Source organism: Anolis sagrei, chromosome 4 (genome assembly GCF_037176765.1).
Source record: "Anolis sagrei isolate rAnoSag1 chromosome 4, rAnoSag1.mat, whole genome shotgun sequence".
In the NCBI taxonomy this organism is placed as follows: domain Eukaryota; kingdom Metazoa; phylum Chordata; class Lepidosauria; order Squamata; family Dactyloidae; genus Anolis; species Anolis sagrei.
In genome coordinates, this window is record NC_090024.1 from 146,412,319 (window position 1) to 146,437,678 (window position 25,360).

At 40.2% G+C, this 25,360-nt stretch overlaps 1 protein-coding gene across 2 annotated transcripts in view; it reads left to right on the plus strand.

Annotated features, from left to right (window-relative positions):
- ABCA4 (ATP binding cassette subfamily A member 4) overlaps window positions 1–25,360 on the plus strand; it is a 129,617-nt gene that overhangs the window by 73,079 nt on the left and 31,178 nt on the right. Inside the window, exons 19-27 of one of the 2 annotated variants that reach the window (XM_060773968.2) lie at window positions 3,220–3,435; window positions 9,919–10,096; window positions 13,728–13,859; window positions 14,815–14,954; window positions 17,575–17,712; window positions 20,186–20,379; window positions 21,578–21,659; window positions 24,031–24,236; window positions 24,561–24,609. In XM_060773968.2, coding sequence (XP_060629951.2) covers window positions 3,220–3,435; window positions 9,919–10,096; window positions 13,728–13,859; window positions 14,815–14,954; window positions 17,575–17,712; window positions 20,186–20,379; window positions 21,578–21,659; window positions 24,031–24,236; window positions 24,561–24,609 — 1,335 coding nt within the window. The remainder of the gene's footprint in view (window positions 1–3,219; window positions 3,436–9,918; window positions 10,097–13,727; window positions 13,860–14,814; window positions 14,955–17,574; window positions 17,713–20,185; window positions 20,380–21,577; window positions 21,660–24,030; window positions 24,237–24,560; window positions 24,610–25,360) is intronic. The other variant, XM_060773969.2, reaches the window with a different exon arrangement.

Sequence of the window (25,360 nt, forward strand, 5' to 3'; positions counted from 1 at the left end):
CTGTTTTCTGGCTTCCAAAATAAACATTTACTGGGGGGAGACTGCAAAGCCGCAAACAACTTTTGGAAGGCTTACAGAAAGCTTGCTGCAAGGTATTAATGAGGCATACAGCATAGAATAAGAATGTTCCTTTTTTAATTGGCTAATTACTTTAAAAGAGGTTTTACAGCCTTTAGGGGCTGGAAGAATCTTTCCATTCAGAGGAAAACAGCAAAAGGAACATTGGCTAGAAAGCATAATTTCAAATGTTGCAAACTGCGGTTATTTTCCAACTAATCATCTAACATATTATGCCAGTCATCCACACCATGCATATGATTTGCATTGATATTTCCACCCATCTCTTTTGTGGTTTGATGCCCCCCAGCAGCCCTGTTGCTAAATTTCTCGCATCCTGAAGTGCTTTTAGCTGGGCAACATGATTTCTCGCATCCTGAAGTGTTTATAGCTAGGCAACAAGTGTGTATGTTGCTGTAAATTCACACTGTGACACACACACATGAATTCCTGAAATGTGCGGAAATGATAGGTGGTAACCGTATCAGAAGTTATGGCTGCTAACAGATTTGGAGGGCAGTATGTCCCACTCACTCACAGAAAGTGTCCAACTCAAGTTGGAATTATAATTTCATTACTGTTTTACTGGTTAACTTGTGTGGGTTTTTTTCTGACACACAGGCTCACTACTAGTTAAATGAATAAATTTGAAAGAGTTCATAAGCTCTCTTCTATCACTGCTGTTACATAAGTGACATGATAGCCAGTGGCCATCACCAATATCTAGTCCTTCACTGTAATCCATGGAAGCTATTTTATAATACATGTTTTAATATGCCACAAGACTAAGACAGTTATCACAGTGGTTGACAACTTGTGGTCCGTGGACCACCAGTGGTCTGCAAGAACTAAAATATAGTCCACGGCCTCATGTTACTACACTGTTGCAACGAGAATAACTGGTTTCACAAAACTCTCTTATAGTTAAAGATAAAGTAAGGGTTTCCCCTGACATTATGTCTAGTCATGTCTGACTCTGTGGGGTGGTGCTCTCGTCCATTTTTAAGCTGAAGAGCCGGTGTTGTCCGAAGATGCCTCAAAGGTCATGTGGCTGGCATGACTGCATGGAGAGCTGTTACCTTTCTGCTAAAACGGTACCTATTGATCTTCTCACATTTGCATGTTTTTGAACTGCTAGGTTGGCAGAAGCTGGGCCTAACAGTGGGAGCTCACTCCGCTCTCTGGATTCGAACCACCAATCTTTTAGTCAGCAAGTTAAACAGCGCAGCAGTTTAACCTGCTGCGCCACCAGGTTGACGAAAACTGATTCGTAACCCTTTTGGTACTAATGTTGGAGAGTGGTCCCAAGTCAAAGTGGTTCCTGGTCAAAGTGATTCCTGGTGAAGTAGTCCCTAGTCAGGTCATCCTTGGTCAAAAAAGAGGTTGGGAACCACTGTCTTAAAATTTGTGATCTATTTATTGAGAAGCAGGAAGGGGCCTTGAGCAATTTCCCAATAGATATACAGAGATGCCCTATGGAGCAACAGCTGTTACGGTAATTACTATTTGCAGATAAGACTTCACCTCTGGTTCCCTCTCTTTTTCTCCCTTGTGTGAAAATGATGAAAGGAAAAAGAGAAGAATGCAAAGATAGTATATTAAATGGAAACTGATCCAGTTTGGCTGTAAACATATTGACAGTAAAATATGGAAAGACAAAACTCTATTGCACCTGTTCCTTTTGACCAGTAAGTTATGCCAATTGTAGTAAGAACCTAACAAAACAGGGACATAAAATCGTAGAAATGCCAGACACACCCTGATCACTGAGGCAATAAGTACACCATGACTCCAACACAGAGCTAAATAGGATACAACTTCATAGTGAGAATACCACACATAGCTCACTATTGTCATCCAGGCTTTACTTTACAATGAGATTTAGGAACGAAACTTCCTTTTAGCTTTATTTAAAGTCCTAATTCTCTAGTAAAGAAGGTATTTCAACCAGATAGACACTTAGCCCTAAACATTGTTAAACACAACCAAAAGTTTTAGGCATTTTGTGGTTTACATAATAAGTCTCTTTATTTTAAGGAACTTAATTCAGCCAAGCTTATTTTGGCTTATCTTCTAGACATGTGCTTTTGGGGTAACCCTTGCCTCGTTTCGTTGGGGGTCTCGATCCGTTTTTTTGAAGCCTTCCAAAATTGGGAGGATTGTTTTTGGTTCGGAGCCCCAAAAATTGGACCATTATGGGGGGGCTTCGACCTTCTGGCTCCCCTTCCCGGAGTGCACCTCTGTTCTTTTTATCTGGTACCTACTGTTTCTACTCTAGAGTAAGAGGCACATGGCTGTAGATACTGGCAGGCATGTGCGTCTTCCCAGCCTACATGCATGCCATCACACACACACACACTCCTTGGAAAGAGAGTGTGTGTGTGATGGGGTGTGCAGGCAGGCCCGGAAAACATGCATGTCTGCCAGTGCCTGTAGCTAAGTGCCTCTTACTCTAGAGTAAGAGGCATACAGCTGCAGGCATGCTTGGGCCAAGAGTGCATGCGTGATGGGATGTGCAGGCAGGCCCGAAGTGCGTGTGCAGCCAAGTTCTGGGCCTGCCTGCATGCCCCATAACACACACACTCTCTTTCCAAGGCAAGGAGGCGATTTTGGCTGCAGATGGAAGCAGATTTTCATCTGGGGAGGGGTTTCCCGTTTTGTGCTCCGAACTAAAAGGAAGAGATGAAAGAAATGGTAAAAACAATAGGAACATATTTTGCGCACATCTCTAGTATCTATCTCCTCCTTTTAAATTAAAACCTAAAATTACCTCAAACTGTTGGCTTTTGAAATTTTACAGGAGAAGTTTACAAAATTCGGAGAATTTCTTTTTATATAAAAAAGTTTTTTGTCATCCTTGTAAAAAGGTGGCCTATAAATAGCCAGTGGTCTTCCTTTGGATTTAAATCTTAAACCATGCTGTCTTCTTTCTAAGAGGGGATAAATAGTCCTTAGCACACTTGGCCATGCTGTTGCTGCATTTGTATTGATTCCAGCATTTTACAGAGAGGATTGTGTATACAAAAAGTCTGTGTCCTTAAAGTAATCTTTAAGACCCTACAGAGAACAAGTGTCCGATTTTGTAACCATGTTTGTCACCTGATCTGAGGCTTAGCTACGTATGGTTATCCCTTAAAATAACTTGACTTTTGATTAACCTAGACAAAAGTCCAAAGAAGGAAGCCAGTGCGGACATGAAGGGCGAAGAGGAAGACATGAGCCAAAGCATGGCTGCCGAGCCTGAGAAGGGAGAGGACAAGACCGACAGCCAGAAGAAGAAGGATGGTAAAGAAAACAAATGTAAACACAAAAGAAAAAAAGAGTGCAACGAACAGGGGAAGCCTGAAACAGAGGCAAAAGACAAAGATGGAATTGCTAGTAAGGAGAGAGAGAAGCGGAGTAATCGCGACTCACTTTGTGTTATACATTTGAACTTTCATGTGCTTTGTTGTCCGTCCATTTGTTTCTGTATGTGCAATGTGAATATCTACTCGGCGAAGTAGCCAAATGTAGAGGTATATATTGGGCCAGTGGCCCAGTGCTAACTTAGTCAATAGGCCTGTGCTCACTTAGTGTAAGTATACCTCAGTTGACAAAGTGGATGCATTCCTAGGCATTGTTTCTCATAAGAAAACAATTGTCATCCAGGGTAGAATTAACACAGAAATAATGGGGATAGGTTCCAACACAACAAAAGAAAAGAGCACTTCAATTATTTTAACTTACCCTCAAAAATGGAAATGAAACAACCAGTTCATGATAGCCTTGCATAATAAAAATGAAACATTCTGAACCACTCTAACAGTAAAGACTTTCTGTATATATTTCAGATTTCAAAATTAATGTCAAAAATACATAGTATGATTTTACATAGGAATTGTGCTACATTAGAACAGTAAAGACAAATATCATTTAAGTAAAATAAACATTAAATATTAAATAACCAGAAAAACCAGGTCGCAGGTTCGAATCTGGGGAGAGGCAGATGAGCTCCCTCTATCAGCTCCAGCTCCTCATATGGGGACATGAGAGAAGCCTCCCAAAAGATGTTAAAAACATCAAATCATCTGGGCGTCCCCTGGGCAATGTCCTTGCAGACGGCCAATCTCTCACACCAGAAGCGACTTTCTCAAGTCGCTCCTGACACGACAAAAACAAACAAACAAAAAAACAGAAAAATAAAATAAGGTGTAAACACTAAACGAATCTGGGAATCTGCTATTGCAACGCATCCAACACCATGTCAGACTAGACAGAGAAGCCATTGAAATCCACAAGCATGGGGACAATTTCAACAGAAAGGAGAAAACCATGAAAATGAACAAAATCTGAATACCAGTATTTTAAAACTCTAAAATCAGGACAGTAAATAAAGAGCAACACTCAGAAAACAAGGGAAATCCAGGCATGAAACAATCAGGGCCAGCTAACACCTCCCATCAAAAGATTCCCTCAGACAGGAAGCAGCCAATCTTTGAAGCTGCAAGGCCATTCAATGCTAATCGAGGCAGCCTATTGTAACATTCACACTTGCCTCAGGCAGACAAGAGTTCTTTCTCCAACCCTGGACATTCCACAGATAGATAAACCCCATGTGCTTAGTTTCTAACAGACCTCACAACCTCTGAGGATGCCTGCCATAGATGTGGGTGAAACGTCAGGAGAGAATGCTTCTGGAACATGGCCATACAGCCCAGAAAACTCACAGCAACCTAAACATTTCAATCCTCCTATATATCACTTGAAAGCTTTTTTCCATAAATGTTTTTTTCACCTTTTTACTAGCCTCCACTCTTCTTATGATTTTCATAAAAAGAGTTTGAAAAAAATAGATTCTTCATCAGAGGCTTTGTTACCTGAGGTTTGCCTGTCATTGGCTGTCATGCAGTTTTATTAAAGAAATCTTGCCACTTAGCAGGTCTTCCTTGTAAGTGCATATGAACTTATATTTCTGCTTACCAAATGTTCCTGAAAGTTAGTTTGCACAGTTGGAGGGCCAGAGTAATAGTTTCACCTTGCCTGCATCGACTGAGGCATGGATGGGTTATCACAGCGACAACACATCCATTTAATATTAGATAGATAGATAGATAGAGTCAGAAGCGACTGAATGAATAAACAACAACAGATAGATAGATAAATAGATAGACAGACAGACAGACAGACAGATAGATAGATGTGTATGCAGGCATGTATAAGAGGGAAAAGGAAGAGAAGTAACTGATAGCTGGTATTACAATTTTTTCTCTGCTTTTATATGGGTTACAAATGCAAAAAAAACCCTGAAAAATGGGGGGGGGGGACTGCTAATAAAAATCTAATTATTTTCACCAGGGGGAACACTTCTCTAGGACTCTCTAGGTCAGTGGTTCTCAACTTGGGCCCCCCAGATGTTTTTAGCCTTTAACTCCCAGAATTCCTAACAGCTGGTAAACTGCCTGGGATTTCTGGGAGTTGTAGGCCAAAAACATCTGGGGACCCCAGGTTGAGAACCACTGCTCTAGGTCCTCTGCCAAAAATTGACTACAAAGTTGTGTTGGAGGACACAGAGATTCCTAGAGACACGACAATCCAGAAATGTTCAGTCCACAAATGTGGAATGTCAGCCCTATTTTGAATAAAGAATCAGAAATGTCAGCTTCTGGCTTCTTTGATAAGTCAATTAACATCACCAAAGAAGGTAGAAACCAAAATATTTAATTCATATATATATTACTTAACTGTTGCCAGTAATTTTGTTGATGTTATGATAAATTCTACTATTGATTGCATCCTTCTGAGATCAAGGTTGTGTTTAATTGCATTTTACACTCCTAAACACATGCATGTCAGGACAAAGCCAAGACTAAACATGCTTCTTTTGTAGACCGAATGATGCTATCACAACAGCCAAAAAGAGCACGAGGCAGCAACACAAGGCACAGCATAAGTAAACATTGGAATCGTGTCATACTCCTTCTCCATCATTTAGTGAGGCAACATCCCTAAAACTATGAAAGTAAACTGAAGTCCACTGTCTTTCAATGTAATATTTGTTGGCATTATATGTCTTCAAGTTGCCTTCAATTTCTGTTGACCCTGTTGTAGAGTTTTCTCGGCAAGCTTTATACAAAGGAGGTTTGTCATTGCATTCCTCTGAGTCTGAGATAGTGTGAACTGCCCAAGGTCACCCAGTGAGACTTTCATGCCTGATCAGGGATTTAGATCCTGGTTCCCAAAGTCTTAGATGGTGTCCACACTGTAAATTCAATGCAGTTTGGGAAGGTTTTTTCCCTGTTTCTGCTGTAGTTGTAGTTAATAAAGGTAAAATATGTTGGAATCATTCATACACCCTGCATATTGGCTCTTCTTTTGCATCATTGGTGACTATAGGCAGTCCCCAAGTTGCAAACAAAATATGTTCTATAGATTTGTTCTTAAGTTGAATTTGTTTGTAGATTTTTAAGTGTAGCGCCAGTCAAAATATCAGATTTTTTAGCTTTGAAAGGCATAGGGAAGAGTTCATATCCCTTTGGTGTTTGTTTTGTCATCTATGCCTCTGTTCAGAAGATTTGACTTCACTTTCTGTCCCTGTGATAATTGGATTTTGAAAAATTTGGCTTGTTGTGGAAACAAGGATTGATGGGAAAGTTTCAGTGGAGACACTTTTTCCTCATGATAAGGCTTTCAGGAATAAATGTCCCTTCCTATGGATAGATTTCTCTCACTTCCTGTTGTCTCACCCCTGTTTGTAACTGTGAGTCATTTGTAAGTCTGATGTTTGTAACTCGGGGACTATTTGTACTTGGTGATTCCAGCATTGAGAGCAAAAAGAGAAAAATTCCATGAATTACTTACAGTTTAACAAGGACCAAGTGAGCTTGTCCTGATACACAGTGTTATGATGGGTGAATTAAAGCAGAGCACTTGTTCAAAAAGATCTAGCCTGTCAGCAAATAGAAATCACTTAACCAGCTCTCCTCCCTGCACCTTGTTATCTTAGGTTATTTAGCTTTTCAGCTCCCAGTTTCTTAGATGCTCTGCAAATGCTACAGAAACTGGCCTGCCTTTGACTTGCAGAATAAATATCTGGCATTCCCCTTTCTAACCTGTGACCTTTAGGCAGCTTGTGTGATGGATGCATTTTGAAAAATATTCATTAAGTCAGATTGGAAAATAGCACAATTCTTTAAATGAACTATTTCTTTGACTGGAGATTATCCTTTGACCCTTTTCTGTATTTAGATAGGGATGTCATTCTTCACTAATGTAGTTCTCCAAGGAAGCAACAAGTAACTTATGCCAAAACTACACAGAATTTGTGTAGAATAAGTAAAAACCTGTGACTAGTCTTTTAATTTATTCATTTTATTTTACAGAAAACAGCATTTCTGAGCAAATATTAAAATATTTTTTATGAGAGAAAAACTAAGTGGCTAAAAGAATACAAGCTAGATTCTTTCACTACTTAAGTTGTTTCATAGCACTGTTAAGTGTCTCACAGACAAGATAGTAGGACCTTAAAGTTGGAATGGATTGCAAAGGTTATCTATTCCAACCCATTGTTTGCCATGTAGGAATATACCTGGTATCACAATGTGGGTTTCTTTTTAGTCTCATAATTTCCATTTGCTGTGCAATAATGTGGAAGTATGTCACTGAATCCCTAATTCTCACTTGCTCTTTAGTTTACTTCCTACTACTTCAGCACACTAGTGAATGAATCCACTTACAATCCAGTTTCTGCCTCCTGCAGAATTTTGGGGTTTATAGTTTAGTGAGGCTGATAAAGGCTCCTCCCTAAACTACAAACCCCAGAATTCTGCAGGAGGCAGCAACCAGATTGTAAGTGGGTTCATTCTCTAGTGTGACGAGGTCCTAGTTCATTTCTGGGTCCAATTCAGTACAAAGGTTTCCTATCCTCAGTCCTTGACTCAACTAGTTGGCTTGTTGTGGAAACAAAAATTGGTGCTAAGCTTCAGTGGAGATCCCTTTTTTCCATGATAATGCTTTTAGGAGTGAATTTCCTTTCTGAGGGGTAGATTTCTCTCTTAGTTTTCAAACACTAAGAAGGGGAGCACCTACTTCTTTTTCAGATATGAGCCATTGTTATAGGTAACCAGGAGTTTACTACGGACTGCTGAACATCTAATTATCTTCATTCAATTGACAATAATTTCACTTGTGTTGTTGAGATTTTTTCACATTTATGTCATCATTTTGAGATGACATCAGTACCTTCATACCTAGTGGGTCTTCACTTCAAAGATCTTTCCTGGTTTTTTTAATTTGGGTAGAATAGACTTATTTATTTATTTACAGTGTTTATATTCTACCCTTCTCATCCCGCAGAGGACTCAGGATGGATTACAATGCACATATGCATGGCAAACATTCAATGCCATTTAGACATACAACATATACAGACAGACACAGAAGCATTTAACATTCCAGCTTTTCCGGCTTTATGAGGGTATGCTTGATTCCGGCCACAGGGGGAGCTGCTGCTTCACTGTCCACTTGTGACACCGAGTCCTTTGACAGAGTACTTCCTCATTCTTCTGCACGCTGCTGAAAGGTTTTATGGGATTGTAAATTAGTTAAATTAGCCTCCCCGCATAAAGCGGTACCTAAATTTCCTACTTGACAGATGCAACTGTCTTTTGGGCTGCATAGTTTGACAGCAAGCTAGACTGTTAATGGTAAGGAGCTTACTCCGACCCAGGCTGGCTTCGAACTCATGACCTCTTGGTTAGTAGTGATTTAATGCATCTGGCTACTAACTAGTTGCACCACAGCCCGGTTCTTAGACATTTCTAACCAAAGGTGTTTTTTTGGAATTAACACACCCAGATTAGATTGGCAGCCTGTTCCCTAACAACACATCTGATACTGGGGAAAAATTAGTAAACAATCTCTATGGAATTCCCCCACACCTTATAAATCTTGAGATAATTCAGATCAACATGAGTCAACAGACTCTGATTTACATCTCCATGCAAGCCCAAGGGGATAGTTTACTTCAAAGGCTGTTTTTTTGGCCGGGATTTAAGTTAAATAAAACTATCTCTGTGCTGGCCTTTCAGATGACTGTCTTAAGAGCCTTGTCCTCTGGAGAGACACCCTGCAACAACTGTGGCCTTCTGTCCAGCTGCACAAGGGTGATTGTCTCCCACTAGGACAAAAAGATGTTTGTGTTATTTTAAACCATGGTGTTTTTGTTCTGTTCTCTTTCTTCAGGGACAAAAATTGTGCATCTGGACAGATAGCTCTTTTTCTTGCCAGATGTCACAGTCTCTAGATACAGACCTGTTCCTGCATTCTCTAAGAGGCGGGTGTCCAACCTTTTGTTCTCCAGATGTTCTGGGCTTCAGCTCCCAGGAGCCCAAGCCAAAATGGCCAATGGAGAGCCATAGTTTCCCCAGTTCCTCTCTAAAGGCTAGCGCAACATGAAGGACACTTTAAACATGTCTGCTGTCTAGGACAACATGGTGAGCTGTTTGCTCAGATTGGGCAGCAGTTTTGAAATTTCTCTCTCAGATGCCAAAATATCTTGGCTGACGTTAGCTTCTGTGTGCCTTGATTTTGGGAGCTGGGCGTCATTTGCATCTCTGTTTCAGGCAGCAAAATCTCTTAGGTAGATGCTGGACCCATAAACAATGTATGGCACTCCAACTGCAATGGTCAATACAATATCTCCAACTCTTAACACTATTCAAGAGTACAATGATGTCATGTAAAAACATGTGTGCATTTTGGAGAGTTGTAACAAGGCTACTGCTTCTAGTGTCATGATGTGTTGTGCTGTGTGAGAGCTGTGGCCACATCGTTCTCCGCTCTACAGTCCTTGTGTTTTACCCCCAAAATTCTTTATGTTTCAAGCAAATCCATACTTCGAAGAGGAACCTTCTGGCCTGGTTCCTGGTGTGTGCATTCAAAACCTGGTGAAGATCTTCGCCAACAGCTCTAGGCCAGCCATAGATGGAATGAATATTACCTTCTATGAGGGCCAGATCACTGCTTTCCTTGGACACAATGGAGCTGGAAAGACAACAACAATGTGAGTGTGACATAAAATTCCTATTAGCTCTTGGTTAGGCTTGCACATGTCTGGCTTTGTTTGTTCCAATATTTTACATACATTTTAGTATTTGTAATTCATAGGCAATAAAAGGAGGAATCGGATGAGATCTGTATCTCACAGCAGAAGGAATCATCTTACTCTGTCCCCCATTCCCATCCCTGCCCCACCCCATCCCCTGTCGAGGCCTGTATTCTGGGATGGCCAGCCATCACAGATCCTTTCCTCCTCAAGGTCTGTCTTTCCCATGCTATTTCCTATTTGGAGTCAGGTAGCACCCAATTCCTCAAAATGCATTCTAGGCTTCAGTTCTAGGCTACAGAAACAGAGTCCCACTGGGAGTGCCCTTACATCATGTGACAACTTAGGACAACTGTAGGACCCCGGTTCTGAAACACATGGAAACAGAGCCCGGAATCCTTAGGATGAGGTCTCTAGTCTGCTACCCTCTTGAAATTTCTGTTCCTTTGGGGGGGGGGGGCAGCATCCTTACAACTGATAAGAGTGTGGCAGAAAACCTGGGAAATCCTGTGTAAATGCCTAGAAAAATGTGCTTTAAAAGAAGTTTTCAACAATAACTAGATGGTGTTATGTGTTACATTGTTTCTATCTGTGTCATTTTTATTGAAATGTGGTCTCACACTGCAATACACAAATAACAACAACAACAACTCACCTCTCCCTGCAGCTCGAGACGGGATACAACATAATTAAAACAAGGGATAAAACACCATTGAAAGACATACAATAAGACATACAGAGTTAAAATAAAATCCTATTTTGTTTTATAGCCCATCCTCATCATTAATAAACAATTTTAATAATGATTTAAAATTTGTATACATTTCATACATTTACATAGCCATACATTTTGTTCCCTGGAGTTCTTTGCATTTCAGATCTAATAGTAAATCTTCCCCCCAAAAATTGCAGATAGATGTCTTATTTGCTGCAGAAGATTGCTCTCCTGTCTTAACCAACATAAATTACAAACACAGTCATCCTCATCTGTGGTCATACTGACTTCAGGAAGAGAGGTGTGGGCCAGGATTTGTTCCAAGACAGTCTGGTCTTGGAAAAAGGAAATGCCAGTCTTACAAACATGAAGGGGAATAGGAGAAACAAAAGCAGATGTCTCTCTGGAAGAACAGCATTTTCCTGGAGTTACTATGCCCAGAGAGACGGGGAGCCTATTGTTTGAAAGAGAAGAAAAAGCTGTAAAGTCAGCAAAGCTGATCATGCCCCTTGGGCCTAGGAGACTTCCAGGTGCATTGTTTCTCAGGGGTCTGGACAAACATTTATTTGGCTTTCTGTTCCCATCATCTGCCATTTTCCTTCTGAATATCTATGATATGCTGTAGCCAGTAGAGCTGTGCGATAGATGAAAAAAAAATGTTTCAAAAGTCATTAGAAAATTAGGTGACGCCAGTGTTTCATTTTTAACATGTTTCTAAAGTATTATTATTAAAAAAAATTCATTACTATAATACGAGTAACAAAACTTTGTTACTTTTCTTGTTAAGTAATTGAGCAAGTGGGGAAACTTCAGGGGCTCCTTTCTCCCTCATTTTTATAACTATTGTGATGAAACTTGCTATAATAATAATAAAAATGTGCTATAACACATTTTCCACTGTTAGCTTACCAAGTTTCAGAATGTTACATTCATACACTAATTTTGGGGAAAGTTTTTACAAACAATATATATATATATATATATAGAGAGAGAGAGAGAGAGAGAGAGAGCTATCTACTTGAATTTTATATACAATGCACACAAAAACCAGGGTATCAATCCCCCCAATTTTCAGAAAGATTTACACATGACAAATTTTGTTGGATTTTTAAAAGTTTAGACAAAAGCATTTCCCCTCCCCCCAAAGCCACAAGAGTAATCCCCTTGAATGTCTGTCTAATAGTGTTTCTATATGACACACAATTAACAACATAACTTCAAGTTAGCACAGATTTACACTATTAACTTACTTTAGTTCTCTTTGCAGATTCAATAGTTTTATTTATTATTATTAGACTGACCATAAACAGCTGGCTGCTGCAGCCCTCATTGGAGCTTTCTAATGCTGAGCACTGCATTCTGGGAAATGTAGTTTAGGGCAAGGCCTTTTGAATTCTCTGCCACACAGGACCTCGCCTACCAATTACTACTGATTATACTTGCTGCTATATAATTATAATTATTATATATTATTATATATTACTATTGCTAATATATAATATGGAGCCCCTGGTGGTGCAGTGGGTTAAACCGCTGAGCTGCTGAACTTGCTGACCAAAAGGTTGGCAGTTTTAATCCGGGGAGCGGCGTGAGCTCCCACTCTTAGCCCCAGCTTCTGCTAACATGCAAATTTGAGTATATCAATAGGTACCACTTTGTCAGGAAGGTAATGGTGTTCCATGCAGTCATGCTGGCCACATGAACCTGGAAGCTTCTACGGACAACAGCAGCTCTTCAGCTTAGAAATGGAGATAAGCACCAGCCCTCAGAGTTAGACACAACTAGACTTAATGTCAAGGGGAAACTTTTACCTTTAATATATAATAATATATAATGAGATACTGTTTATTATTGTATAATTGCGTATTTTGAGTTGTAATGTTTTTGATTGTGAGCTGCTTTGAGTCTCTGTAGGGAGAGATAAAACGGGATATAAATAAATAAATAAAGACTCTTAAGATCACATATTTTTATTCTGAGAAGTGGAAAAGGAGAATAATCTGCCTTATATCCTTTCTCTCTCCAGTTCCCCTAATGATGCAGCTCAACAAAACTCACAGTACACCTTGTGTTCCTTAAATTTTTATATCAGTCAGCATTTGAAGACTAGCTCTAATTCTTTAAAACTTCCTTCAAATGTTCATGCTCTTGTTTCTTCAAGTGTTTCATAGACCTCAAGCACCACCTAGTGCCTCTTGGATGTTACTGATGATGCCAATGATGTGATCAATTGCAATATTTTTAATATTTACTTGCTATATACAACATTATAATAATTTGTAATATGTCATAAAATATATTTGGGAATCATTATCAAGTGAGAAAGGTACTGATCTTGTATCCTCAAGCCTTACAGCTAAATTCAAACCCTAGTATTCTGACTAAACGAAACAACTGCAGCCTTCCAATTGTTACTGTATCACAACTTCTATTAGTTATAGTCATGAAGTCTAATGATGAGGAATATAGGAGTTGTAGTCCAGCATCTGGAGGGCCACATGAATGAATGAATGGTTTATTGAACCAGCCATCAAATAGTATACAACCTTTAGAAGTACAGGGCCACATAAAATGAAATGGACAGCCAGATTTCACTCATGGGCCTTGAGTTTGACGTGTGTGATCTAGATTGAGGAAAGTCCTAGTCCCACTCTATTCTGCTTTGGTCAGATCTCATCTGGAATACTGGGTCCAGTTCTGGACATCACACTTCAAGAAGGATATTGACAAGCTGGAGCATGTCTAGTGGTGGGTAACCAAAAAGTCTTAAAATGATATCCTATGAGAAGTAGCTTAAGGAACTGAGTATGGCCCTTGTGGTCTCTCCAAACTGTGTGATTCTATGTTTACATGTTTTTCACGTTATTTGTCTAGGTCTATCCTCACTGGTCTGTTTCCACCCACATCTGGAACAATATGGGTTGGTGGACAGGACATTCAGACACACATGGATTCTATCCGGCAGAATATAGGAATGTGCCCGCAGTACAACATATTGTTCAATCAGTAAGTGCTATTGTATTGTCGAAGGTTTTCATGGCCGGAATCACTGGGTTGTTGTAGGTTTTTTGGGCTGTATGGGCATGTTCTAGAAGCATTCTCTCCTGACGTTTTGCCTGCATCTATGGCAGGCATCCTCTGAAGATGCCTGCCATAGATGTAGGTGAAATGTCAGGAGAGAATGCTTCTAGAACATGCCCATACAGCTCGAAAAAACCTACAACAACCCTGAAAGTGCTATTGCCTACTTGTTTCCAAGTGTGAAGGTAAGCAGTTTAATATCAGTAAGAGCTTCAGCAATGGCTTCTTTCACATTACACAATTCTAACCTCCACTTTAATTGCTAAGGCACTTTCCTGTTGGGTCCTGTGCTTTGTAGTTTAGTGGATCACTAGAGTTTTATGAATGAGAATTCAAAGTACACCTCCCTAACCCCCTATGTTTGAAACAATCAAAAGCTGACAATGCACACAAGCCCTAATTCTCTCTTTCAGTCTTAAAGTACATATATACTGTAGACTAAATGTAGTATGACATCACTGTCATGGATCAATAGAATCATGGAAGTGGTATGCTTAAAAAGTCTTCGGCTTTGCTGAAGAGTGCTGGTGCTTCACCAAACTGCAGATCCCAAGATAACATAGCATTGATCCATGGCAATCAAAGGTCCCTTCTACCCTGCCATATAAAATTGAGATTATCTGCTTAGAACTGGATTATGTGGCAGTGTAGACTCATATAATCCAGTATAAAGCTAATAATGTGAATTATTTGATTTGATAATCTGGATTATATGGCAGTGTAGAAAGGGCTAGAGTGGTGTCAAACGGTATTCATTTTATAATGCAGATTTTCAGCTCTGGAATGAGGGGAATTATTGACTTTTGTTTCATCAACACAACATTGTAAAGTTCTTTATTTCTTTTTCATCCATTAAAACCGTATTGTTTGCTTTCTCTAGCCTTACTGTTGCAGAACACATCTGGTTTTATTCTCAGCTAAAAGGGAAGTCCAGAGAAAAGGCAGTATTCGAAATGGAGATGATGTTGGCAGACATAGGACTTCCACATAAAAGAAATGAAGAGGCTCGGAATTTGTCAGGTAGGTACCAAGGTATTGCGAAGGCTTTCGTGGTCGGAATCACTGGGTTGGTGTAAGTCTTTTGGGCTGTATAACCATGTTGCAGAAGCATTCTCTCCTGATATTTTGCCTGCATCTATGGCAGGCATCCTCAGACAAAGGATTCCCCCAGGCAGTAAGAAGCCAACCTTGAAACTGCTAGGCCATTAAATGCTAATCAAGGTGGACAATTGAAACAGTCACACCCTACCTCCAACAGACAAGAGTTCTTTCTCCCACCCTGGACATTCAACAGATATATAAAACCCCATTTTTCTAGTTTCCAACAGACCTCTCAACCTCTGAGGATGGCTGCCATAGATGCAGGTGAAATGTCAGGAAAGAATGCTGCTAGAAAATGGCCATACAGCCTGAAAAACTTACAGGTACCTAGATGTCGTCTCCCCCAAATCGGCTTATGGCAAGGAGAATTTATCTGTTTGAATAAAAGTATTGGATAACCACATTTAAAATAATGCAGGAGAGTAGTATTATTACAGTATCTGTGCCTTCTCCTGAGGCCCTTTCCACACAACTGAATAAAACTCTACATTTTCTGCTTTGAACTGGAATATATGGCAGTGTGGATTCAGATACTCCTGGGCGCTTCCACACAGCACTTTATCCCAGGAGATTTATCCTAATTTAGCCCAGAAAACCATGGAAATACTGTCTGGACTGTAGTCCAGACCTCGGAAGTAGTGGCTTTCAAGAAGGCACAGAATAAACCCACTAACAAATTAATTTGCCAAAAACCAGTATTTTCCTGGTTTGTGGCGAATTAATTTGGTTTTGTCTTGAACATCATCTGTCCTTATTAAAATAATCTTTATTAATTTTCATTAAAACATACAAAAGCTGGGTGGGGGGGTATAACATCATCATCTGGACAACCCCCTTTTTATTGTGGTAACTCCCACATTAAAAGGGCTATCTGGATGTGCCCCTAGTTCAAAGCAGATATTGTGGGATTTTCTGCCTTGATAATTCTGGGTTATATGGCTGTGTGGAAGGGCTCTGAGTTGTCAGTTCTGAAGTTCACATTTTATATGTTGGTTTTCAACTATAGTTTGTTAGCTGCTTTGACAATTTAAACAGATGAAAGGAATACATTTAAAAAGAAATAACACTCTAGAACAGTTGCATAGTGGCCAATATGAAGAATTCTCCAAATTTCTAGTATTACATTCGCTTGGTAATTCCTCCTTCCCTTCCACATTTTCATCCTTTCTTCCTTCTCTTCCTCTTTCTCCTTCCTTCCTTCCTTTCTTCCTTCCTTCCTTCCTTCCTTCCTTCCTTCCTTCCTTCCTTCCTTCCTTCCTTCCCCTTTGTCTTTCCTTCCTATTCTCTCACTCTCCCTCTCACCCTCCATTCCCTCCACCCTTCCTTGCTTCCTTCCCTCCTTCTCTTCCTTCCTTCCTTCCTTCCTTCCTTCCTTCCTTCCTTCCTCCTCCTCTTCTTCCTTCCTCCTTTCCTCCTGTGGTATGTTTAGTTGAGAGGACATGAGAAGAGAGGGGACATAAGAACCATGTTTCAAGATTTAAAAAGGTGTCCCATTGTGGAGGGAGGAGGGAAAGTGACTTTCTGCTGCTCTAGAGAACAGGGCACAAGGGAACAATGGTTTAAAATGGCAGGGAAAGAGAGTCAACTGGAAAGATTAGGAAGAACTTTCTGGAGAGTGGCACAGGCTACCTCAGAGTGTAGTGGAGTCTCCTTCTCTTGAGGCTTTTCTACAGAGACTGTCTATTGGGAATGCTTTGATTGTGCCTTCCTGCATGGCTGGAGGTTGGACTAGATGGCCCTTCGGGGTTTCTTCCAGCTCTAGGATTCTACGATTCTATATCAGGAGTGGGGAACATGAGGTCTAATGGGTATACTTTTTCTCTCCAGTCCACCATCTCATCCTGACCAAGGCCAACCCTTTTGGGATCCAAATGTTTCCCGTCTTTACTTTACTTTCTGCCTCTGAAAGAAAAGAGGAAGGAGAGGAAAGGGCAGGGAGGGGGCTTGGGGAGAACCCCCCTTCCTCCTGGCCCGCCCACCCCACTTCGTCTTGCCATGCGGCCCCCAAGTTAAAAAGTTGCTCATGCAGTCTGGATCATGGGTTTTATAGTCTCAATTGATGAAAACATGCATATACATGCAAGCCAAGAAATCATAACGTCCTTTCCCCCTTTCTATCAGTTCCTTCTCTCAGGTCTTTCAGTTTCAACACCTTTGCGTCTCTTCTGTTCTATAAACAATTATTGTGTTCTCTATATTTCTGTAAACATTTCCTTGTGTTTCTAAAACAATTTCCATCTATTCTTCTTTTCTCCTCCCATTTCTTTGGGTCACCCCTTCTCTCCTGATCTTTCACACACTTTGCCTTAGCAACACATTCTTTCCCTGCGAAACTCACTTTACATTTTCCTGGTCCCAATACTGGCACAAACACAAAAATTATCCCACAGTATATTTGTTAATTTTAATGTGCAGGAAATAATATTTGATGACTGCTTGTGAAACTTCAGAGAAGGAACCTTTCTTATAATGCTGCAATCTCCTGTGAAAAATATTCCTGTCTCATTTTTCAGTTTTGTTTTTCATTTCTTTTAAATAGGTGGCATGCAGCGAAAGCTCTCTGTTGCCATTGCCTTTTTAGGTGAGGCAAAAGTGATTGTTCTTGATGAGCCCACTTCTGGGGTGGACCCTTATTCCAGGCGTTCCATTTGGGACCTCATATTGAAGTATCGCTCAGGTAATTGGGCTTCAAGAAAAATATTTCTGGAGTCTTTAAAAAAATCCATACCTTTAAATAGGTGATGAATTCCATGTGAAACAGACATTGCTGTTCAAAAGAACCGCATACCTTTGAATAGCTTGTGGGTTTCAGGTGAAGCAGGCTGAAGTCATTTGCTGGTAAGCCAAACTGACATATATGCTTTGTGTAGCTGCTAATAATGACATGTTCCCTCTGACGATATCATGAGGTAAGCTTTCTATTTAATAAAAAGGGAATAATTATTGGCAACTTGGGAACACCGCACACCTGCAACCTCGTATACTAAGTCTCTCAGCTTCAGAGGATTACCTGCTAAGCGTAATCCTTGACAAAGCTAGATGATGCACTTTTCAGATGTGGGGAGAATATCTGTCCCGCCTTTCAGCTCAACATCAGTTGACCCATATTATTACTTGTCAGGCTTTTGCATGTTAAATCATGCAAGGTTATTAAGTAAGGTCTAATTGTGGGATAGACTAGAGGCCCACAGCAAGTGCTCTGGCAGATAAATTCCAGTGCTCTTAACCCTTGTATCACCACTCTACCCACTCACTCTGTAAACTAGCCTTGCATTTTATTGGCCTGCTGATTTGAAAGTCTAATCACCACCAGTGATGGTGATCCTGTTGGCTAGGATGATGGGATTGCAGTCCATTTTGAAAGATAGAATCTCTGCTTGATGGAATAAAACTGCTGGATAACTTCATTTTATTTAATGCTGGTGATGAATATCAATAATAACAATAATAAACAAACAACACTTCAAGCTACTCTGGGACTTCCAAATTCAGACAGACAGAGCTTTGGAGCACAATATTCCTGACCTCACGATCGTGTTGAAAAACAAAGTACGGATTGTCGATGTAACAATCCCAGGTGACAGCAGGATTGAAGAGAAACAACTAGAAAAGCTGACACAATATGAGGATTTAAAGATGGAACTGCAAAGACTCTGGCACAAGCCAGTCAAGGTGGTCTCAGTGGTGATCAGCACACTGGGTGCAGTGCCTAAAGACCTTGGCCTGCACTTAAACACAATCGGCACTGACAAAATTACCATCTGCCAGATGCAGAAGGCCACCTTATTGGGATCTGCACGCATTATTTGCCAATGCATCACACAGTCCTAGCCACGTGGGAAGTGTCCGACGTGTGATCCAATACAACAGCCAGAAGAGTGTCTGCTGTGGACTCATCTTGTTGTGTTTCTAATAATAATAATAATAATAATAATAATAATAATAATAATAATCTTTATACCCCACCACCATCTCCTCAAAGGGCATTCGGAGAGGTTAACACGAATCCAAGCTCAGAATTACAGTACAACAAAATAAAATAAAATACAAATAGCAAATAACAACATCAAAAATACATAAAATAACAGAAAATGAAATAAACAGATGCAAAATAACATGATGATAAAATAAAATAAAAGCAGGGTATTTATTTGCCGTGTCAGAGCAACCAGTCCATTATATTACATTTCTAACAAAACAAAGCAAACAAAGAGACAAATACAAAACTTGTGAGTTTAGTAGTTGGTTAAATGTCCTTTGACCAGTATCTGGCCACTTGGAGTGCTTCCGGTGTTGCTGCAAGAAGGTCCTCCATTGTGCATGTGGCAGGGCTCAGGTTGCATTGCAGCAGGTGGTCAGTGGTTTGCTCTTCTCCACACTCGCATGTCGAAGATTCCACTTTGTAGCCCCATTTCTGAAAGTTGGCTCTGCATCTCGTGGTGCCAGAGTGCAGTCTGTTCAGTGCCTTCCAGGTTGCCCAGTCCTTTGTGTGCCCAGGAGGGAGTCTCTCGTTTGGTATCAGCCATTGGTTGAGGTTCTGGGTTTGAGCCTACCACTTTTGGACTCTCGCTTGCTGAGGTGTTCCAGCGAGTGTCTCTGTAGATCTTAGAAAACTATTTCTAGATTTAAGTCATTGACGTGTTGGCTGATACCCAAACAGGTATCAAAAGCAGGGTGGGCGGGTCAAATGCACAAAATTAGGTTGACAAAACCCTGGGTGAGATAAGTAAATGGAGAAGTATGTGCCTGTGGGAGAGCTGTAAACACTTACAGACTCTGTAGTGTTTTCTCCTGAGTTATGCACATTACACTGTCAGTTTTGAAATTCATTTTAATAGTTTACATATTTGTTTCTCATAAAACTCCTATCAGGAGAGGCATCTGCTTTTGTCACAGGGATTTTGTATGGTGATACAAAATGTGCTTGTCAAATGTTCTTGATGTTTTTGAACCTAAAAAGATCCCCATTCCTTTGTATGGTCTTATATGCTATCTTGTGGCTATAAGTCAAGATGACTGATGTAGGATCAGCTGTACTCCAGATGTATTATCAAAGCCTTTAGAAAGTACAGCATTGATTCTCATGACCTGTGTGCAATCATGGGATTAGACTGAGAACTCCTTTAAGTCTGTCTGTTTCTTCCTTTCAGGTAGAACCATCATTCTCTCTACTCACCACATGGATGAGGCAGACATCCTTGGAGACAGGATTGCTATCATTTCCCAAGGAAAGCTGCACTGTTCAGGAACTCCTGTTTTCCTAAAGAACTCCTTTGGGACAGGGTTTTATCTCACCTTAGTTCGTAAGATGAAAAACATTGAGGCTTGTGGCGGAAAGGATGGTGTAAGTGTCGCTCATTAGGCTGCCCAGCTGATCTTCAAGAGGCATTTACTACTCAAAATACAAATACGTATAATCTTGCTTCAATGGAAGCCTGTAATATTTAATTCTGCCATTCTGCAGAATGTGGGGCAAACTGGTTCTGTAGGATCAATGCTCCTTATGTTCTCTCCAGGAAGTCTTCATGTTTTCTGATGCATTGAAGGGGCTCACTGACACTCTCTTTCAAGAGAGATGAAAATTTGTACTTGTGGAAGGTGTAGTTGGTAGTGTTTTACTAGAGGACCACAGAGATTGCACCTACAACCCAACATCCATGCTTCTGCTTACATAAAATCAGAAAATTATACTTACAGAACAGCAGTATCATATAGAAATGTTCCCTGCTTGATTTGTTCCACTATAAATGGAAGTGAAAGTGAAAATAAAATGTGGAAGTAATAAATAAATTTGGAAGTAATTAACAACCAATTCTTTAAAAATTCATCCTTGGACTCCTCTATACTAAATAACTACTGGCCTATTTCTAATCTCCCTTTTTTGGGTAAGGTTCTGGAGCGAGTGGTGGCCTCTCAACTCCAGGGATTTTTGGATGAAACTGATTATCTTGATCCATCACAGTCTGACTTTAGGCCTGGTCATTGAATGGAGATAGCTTTGGTCGCCTTGGTTTATTACCGCCACAGAGAACTAGACAGTTTTCTGCTGGTTCGCTGGTTCTCCTGCTGGTTCTCCTGGACATCTTAGTGGCTTTTGATATCATTGACCATGGTATCCTTCTGGGTTGGCTCTCTGGAATGGGTATTGGGGGTGGGCTGTAAACCTTCTGAACACACCTATTGCTCTGAAGGTTTACAACTCACCTTTCCACCATTCTACATATGTTAACTTGACTACAAGTGAATTAATAATGTACTCTTAAAATAAAAAGCAAGCATTACCAATTATTATTACATATAAGATTATCTAAGTCCTCCCAAGCAAGCAAGCAAACAAACACAAAGACAATTCCAGGCAAGTCTGTAGAAACCAATCAACTTGTAGGAGAGGCTGATGAACTCTTCAACAACATAAGCAAGAAGTGCTGTCCTTTGTTTCCTTGTAAATACTCATAAAATAACTGTTGAGAAAGTTCTAGTATGATACTTAACTGGTATTATGAGAATATTGGAAATTCATAACTTTATTTACCTGTCTCTAGACCTCCTGTAGCCTGGGATCCAAATGTTCGTGTTCCTGTTCCTCTTGTGCACCTACAGACGGAGCTGAACAGGGACTGGATGGTGAGACCCAAGATTTGTTCACTTGTTTATTGCTCAGTATGATGAATTACTCACTCTCTAGGTTACTACATTTATCAATTCAGCAGTTGTGATAACTCAATGGAATTTCATAATCCTGTGAGTATCAAGTGCTAGGGAGGGATAGCCATCAGGGAAGGACTGTCAGCTTGTCAGCCCTTCAACACCAGTTTCAATCTCAACATTTTCAGCAAATGGCTCCTGGTGAAGAGCTATCAATTTGGAATGCACTAGAATGTATACAATTGAAGTGGCTAAATTTGTCTCCTGATTATATGGAATGGAAATGACAATTACTTTGTCCTCCTCCTTGGTTCTGCCCTTTTGGTGTGTTAACTTACTTCAGACATGGTTGTTGTTGTTCATTCGTTCGACTCTTCGTGACCTCATGGACCAGCCCATGCCAGAGCTCCCTGTCGGCCGTCATCACCCCCAGCTCCTTCAAAGTCAGTCCAGTCACTTCAAGGATGTCATCCATCCATCTTGCCCTTGGTCGGCCCCTCTTCCTTTTGCCTTCCACTTTCCCCAGCATAATTGTCTTCTCTAGGCTTCAGACATGGTAGCAGTGACAAACATTTTTTGTTGGAGGTCTTACATATCATGTATTCTGAAAAGATTCTTACAAAATGTCAGACATGGTAGCAGTGACAAACATTTTGTAAGAATCTTTTCAGAATACATGATATGTAAGACCTCCAACAATATGAAGTCTTACATATCATGTATTCTGTCTTTGCTTTGATCTGGGCCTAAATACTTGAAAAGTACCAGATCTTGATTGATCTTGGAAGCTAAACAAGACAACCCTGGTTAGTACTTGAATTGGAAACTACCGATGAATGCTAGGTTCTGTAGACTGTATTTCAGATGACATAATCTTGCAAATGAGACCTAGGTCTAAACAGAAAAATAATTTGTTTCATACTTTATATTCATAGCCTGAAGATAATTGCATGAAATAGTTCTTATGCACTGAACCATCCGAAAGCAGAGACTGATAATTTTGGATTTTACAGTACAGTCTTTCAGATTTTGGAATTCTAGAATAATCAAGGTGCACTCTCTAAATGCTTCTGAAAGTTGCAAAGAGTTGTTCTGAAGGTGAAACCGATTCTTTGCATTTCAGCTCCAACTTTTGGTTCATATGAAATGCCTCTTATCACTGAGGCTGCATTTGACTTTTATGAGATTTCATTGTTGGGAAAGTGCCATTTTTCATCAGGTTGAACCTCATGTTCTGGATCAGCATGCTGCAAAAGGCATATCTGGCCATACATTAAAAGGAAAATTCAGAATGTATTCACAGGATTATTCTAAATGTAGATGTGGCTGTAACATTCAGCTCTGGTGCATTCTTTTTGGTACTGGCTGGCTCCTTTCATGCCAATTTCTTCTCCTTTCCCCTTTTGACTGGGGAGGAAAGGACCTGATTGGTGGCTGATTGAGACTGGAGATGGTTCCATTGCTTCTGTTTCAACCATATTGCTATTAGCCAGTTCATCTCCCAGCAAATAAAGGGGAAGGGGAAGGAGAACGGTGTGTTGATAATGTCAATCAAGGGGTGAGCAGGGAAAGCAAGTACCTTTCAATCTCTACTGTTTGTTAGAACCCCTTCCCCAGATCTATGCACATAAGCTGATAGGCCTGGTAGGTGTCTCCTCTGTGCCTTTAAATACTGGTCCCTTCATCATTTTTCTTCAACAATTATGATGGGACACTGTTACACCTGAAAGCAACAAACTAGCTTAGGAGATGCATGAATACTGTATAGTATGTTTAACTGTGTCTGTCAACGTGATTGAAAACACAATTTTCTACCCACCTACACTTGTATCTGTCACCTGAGACAAGTATCTTCCTCATAGATCCCATTTTCCTTGCTTGCTCACCATCCCCCTTGCTTCTTGCTCACCAGCCCACTTACACTGCTGTCTCCCTCATCCTCTTTTGCCAAAAATAAACATTTTGTTTTAAAAAAAACCTTGTTGGTACTGAATCCTTGAGATGAAAGAAGCAGCCCATTTTTTACTGCTTCATTGAGGTCTTCAAAGCAGCTTTTTCTTGGCTGTGCACTCAATGGGAAGCCTAAAGTTACCTCCACTTAATGTGTGATTTACTGTGATTTGGAGTTTGCAGAGATTTAGCCTTGCAGATCTGTTACTGTTGCTTACCACTGTAAGTATCTGGGAAGACTGCACTCCATGGATTTCATCCACTGTCAGGGCTCAACCAAATTATTTCACTGCCTGATCAAAATGCATCTCGTTGTATTATAAGACTACAGCTAGAGCATGAGTGTTTGTCAATAATATTTACAGCATTCACCAAGGAAATGTTTTTTGGCTCCTCACAGGTAATATAAATGAACTCAACGAACTTATTCATCACCATGTTCCAGAAGCAGAGTTAATTGAAAGTATTGGCCAGGAGCTCATCTACCTTCTGCCTAGTAAGAATTTTAAGCAGCGATCCTATGCCAGTCTCTTCAGAGAGTTAGAGGAAACCCTGGCTGACCTGGGACTCAGCAGTTTCGGGATTTCAGACACACCACTTGAAGAGGTTGCTAACTTTGAGATATCTACCAATTGCCTATCTTCTCTTTCATAAACTTGAGTTAATTTCTCTCTCTCTCTTTATATCATGTCAATTGCATTCCTCTTCTGCTAATAGGTTAAGATGAAAGATATTTAGGATATTTAAACATATCCCCCCCCCCCCCCCAAATTATGTTTTTCCTGTTACAGCATTCAATTTTGTAGGTATCATTAACTGGAAATAAGCCAAAAATGAGCATGGTCTTGTTTTGTATTTTACTGAAGTAAGTATAAGGTTCTTTGGTGTTTTACCCCCATAAAACATCCTCTTAATGTGTTTTCTTTGTAGGTTTTCTTGAAGGTTACAGCAGATGCTGATCCTGGGACACAGAATGCAGGTAAACATTCCACAGCTCAGTGCCTGCGTTCCAGACGAAAATGTTATGCTAAAGATTTTTTAAAAGTACTGACAAAAAAGCAAAAGCAAAAAAAAAATTATTGTATGGCTCTCCATCTCAAGAATATCCTGTAAAACTCAAGTAAGCCCTGCATTTTTTTCTGGTGTGGGGTGTGAGGTATGGAACTGCAGAACATTGCACTGATAAGGTATAAATATATTTTGACCGAAGGTACGTGGAATGAGGCATTCACCAAAGTAGAAAGGATTAAGACGCCTAATATGGATGTGAACGGTTGCTTTAGTCACAATCCCAGGAACAGTGATGTTAATCATAGGTCAAAATAATCTAGCCAAAGTTACTGAAAAACAGGTAACCCGGAGCAGTTCATCAGCATTTGTGTTTTCTATCATATCTGCAGAGTTTTCCTGGTATTACAACTCACTCACGGCTGATTATGTTGGAAATAGCAACCTTCTTTCAGCTTCCACTAGTTATTTGCATATAATTCAGATTGCTTACTGTATTATATATGTGTGTATTGGTATGGAGTTTTCCTATGTTGGGGGGGGGGGGAGGCTGCAGGCCACGTGACCAGATCTGAGACTATTCAGGACTCAGACTCCATTTTAGAAAGGCAGAAGCCATTAGACTTACAATGTAGAAACAGTACAGCTTAGAATTCTTTAGAAACAGAGACTCTATTAGACTCTCAGACCAGAAAGATGTTTTAGATCAGGGGTCTTCAAAC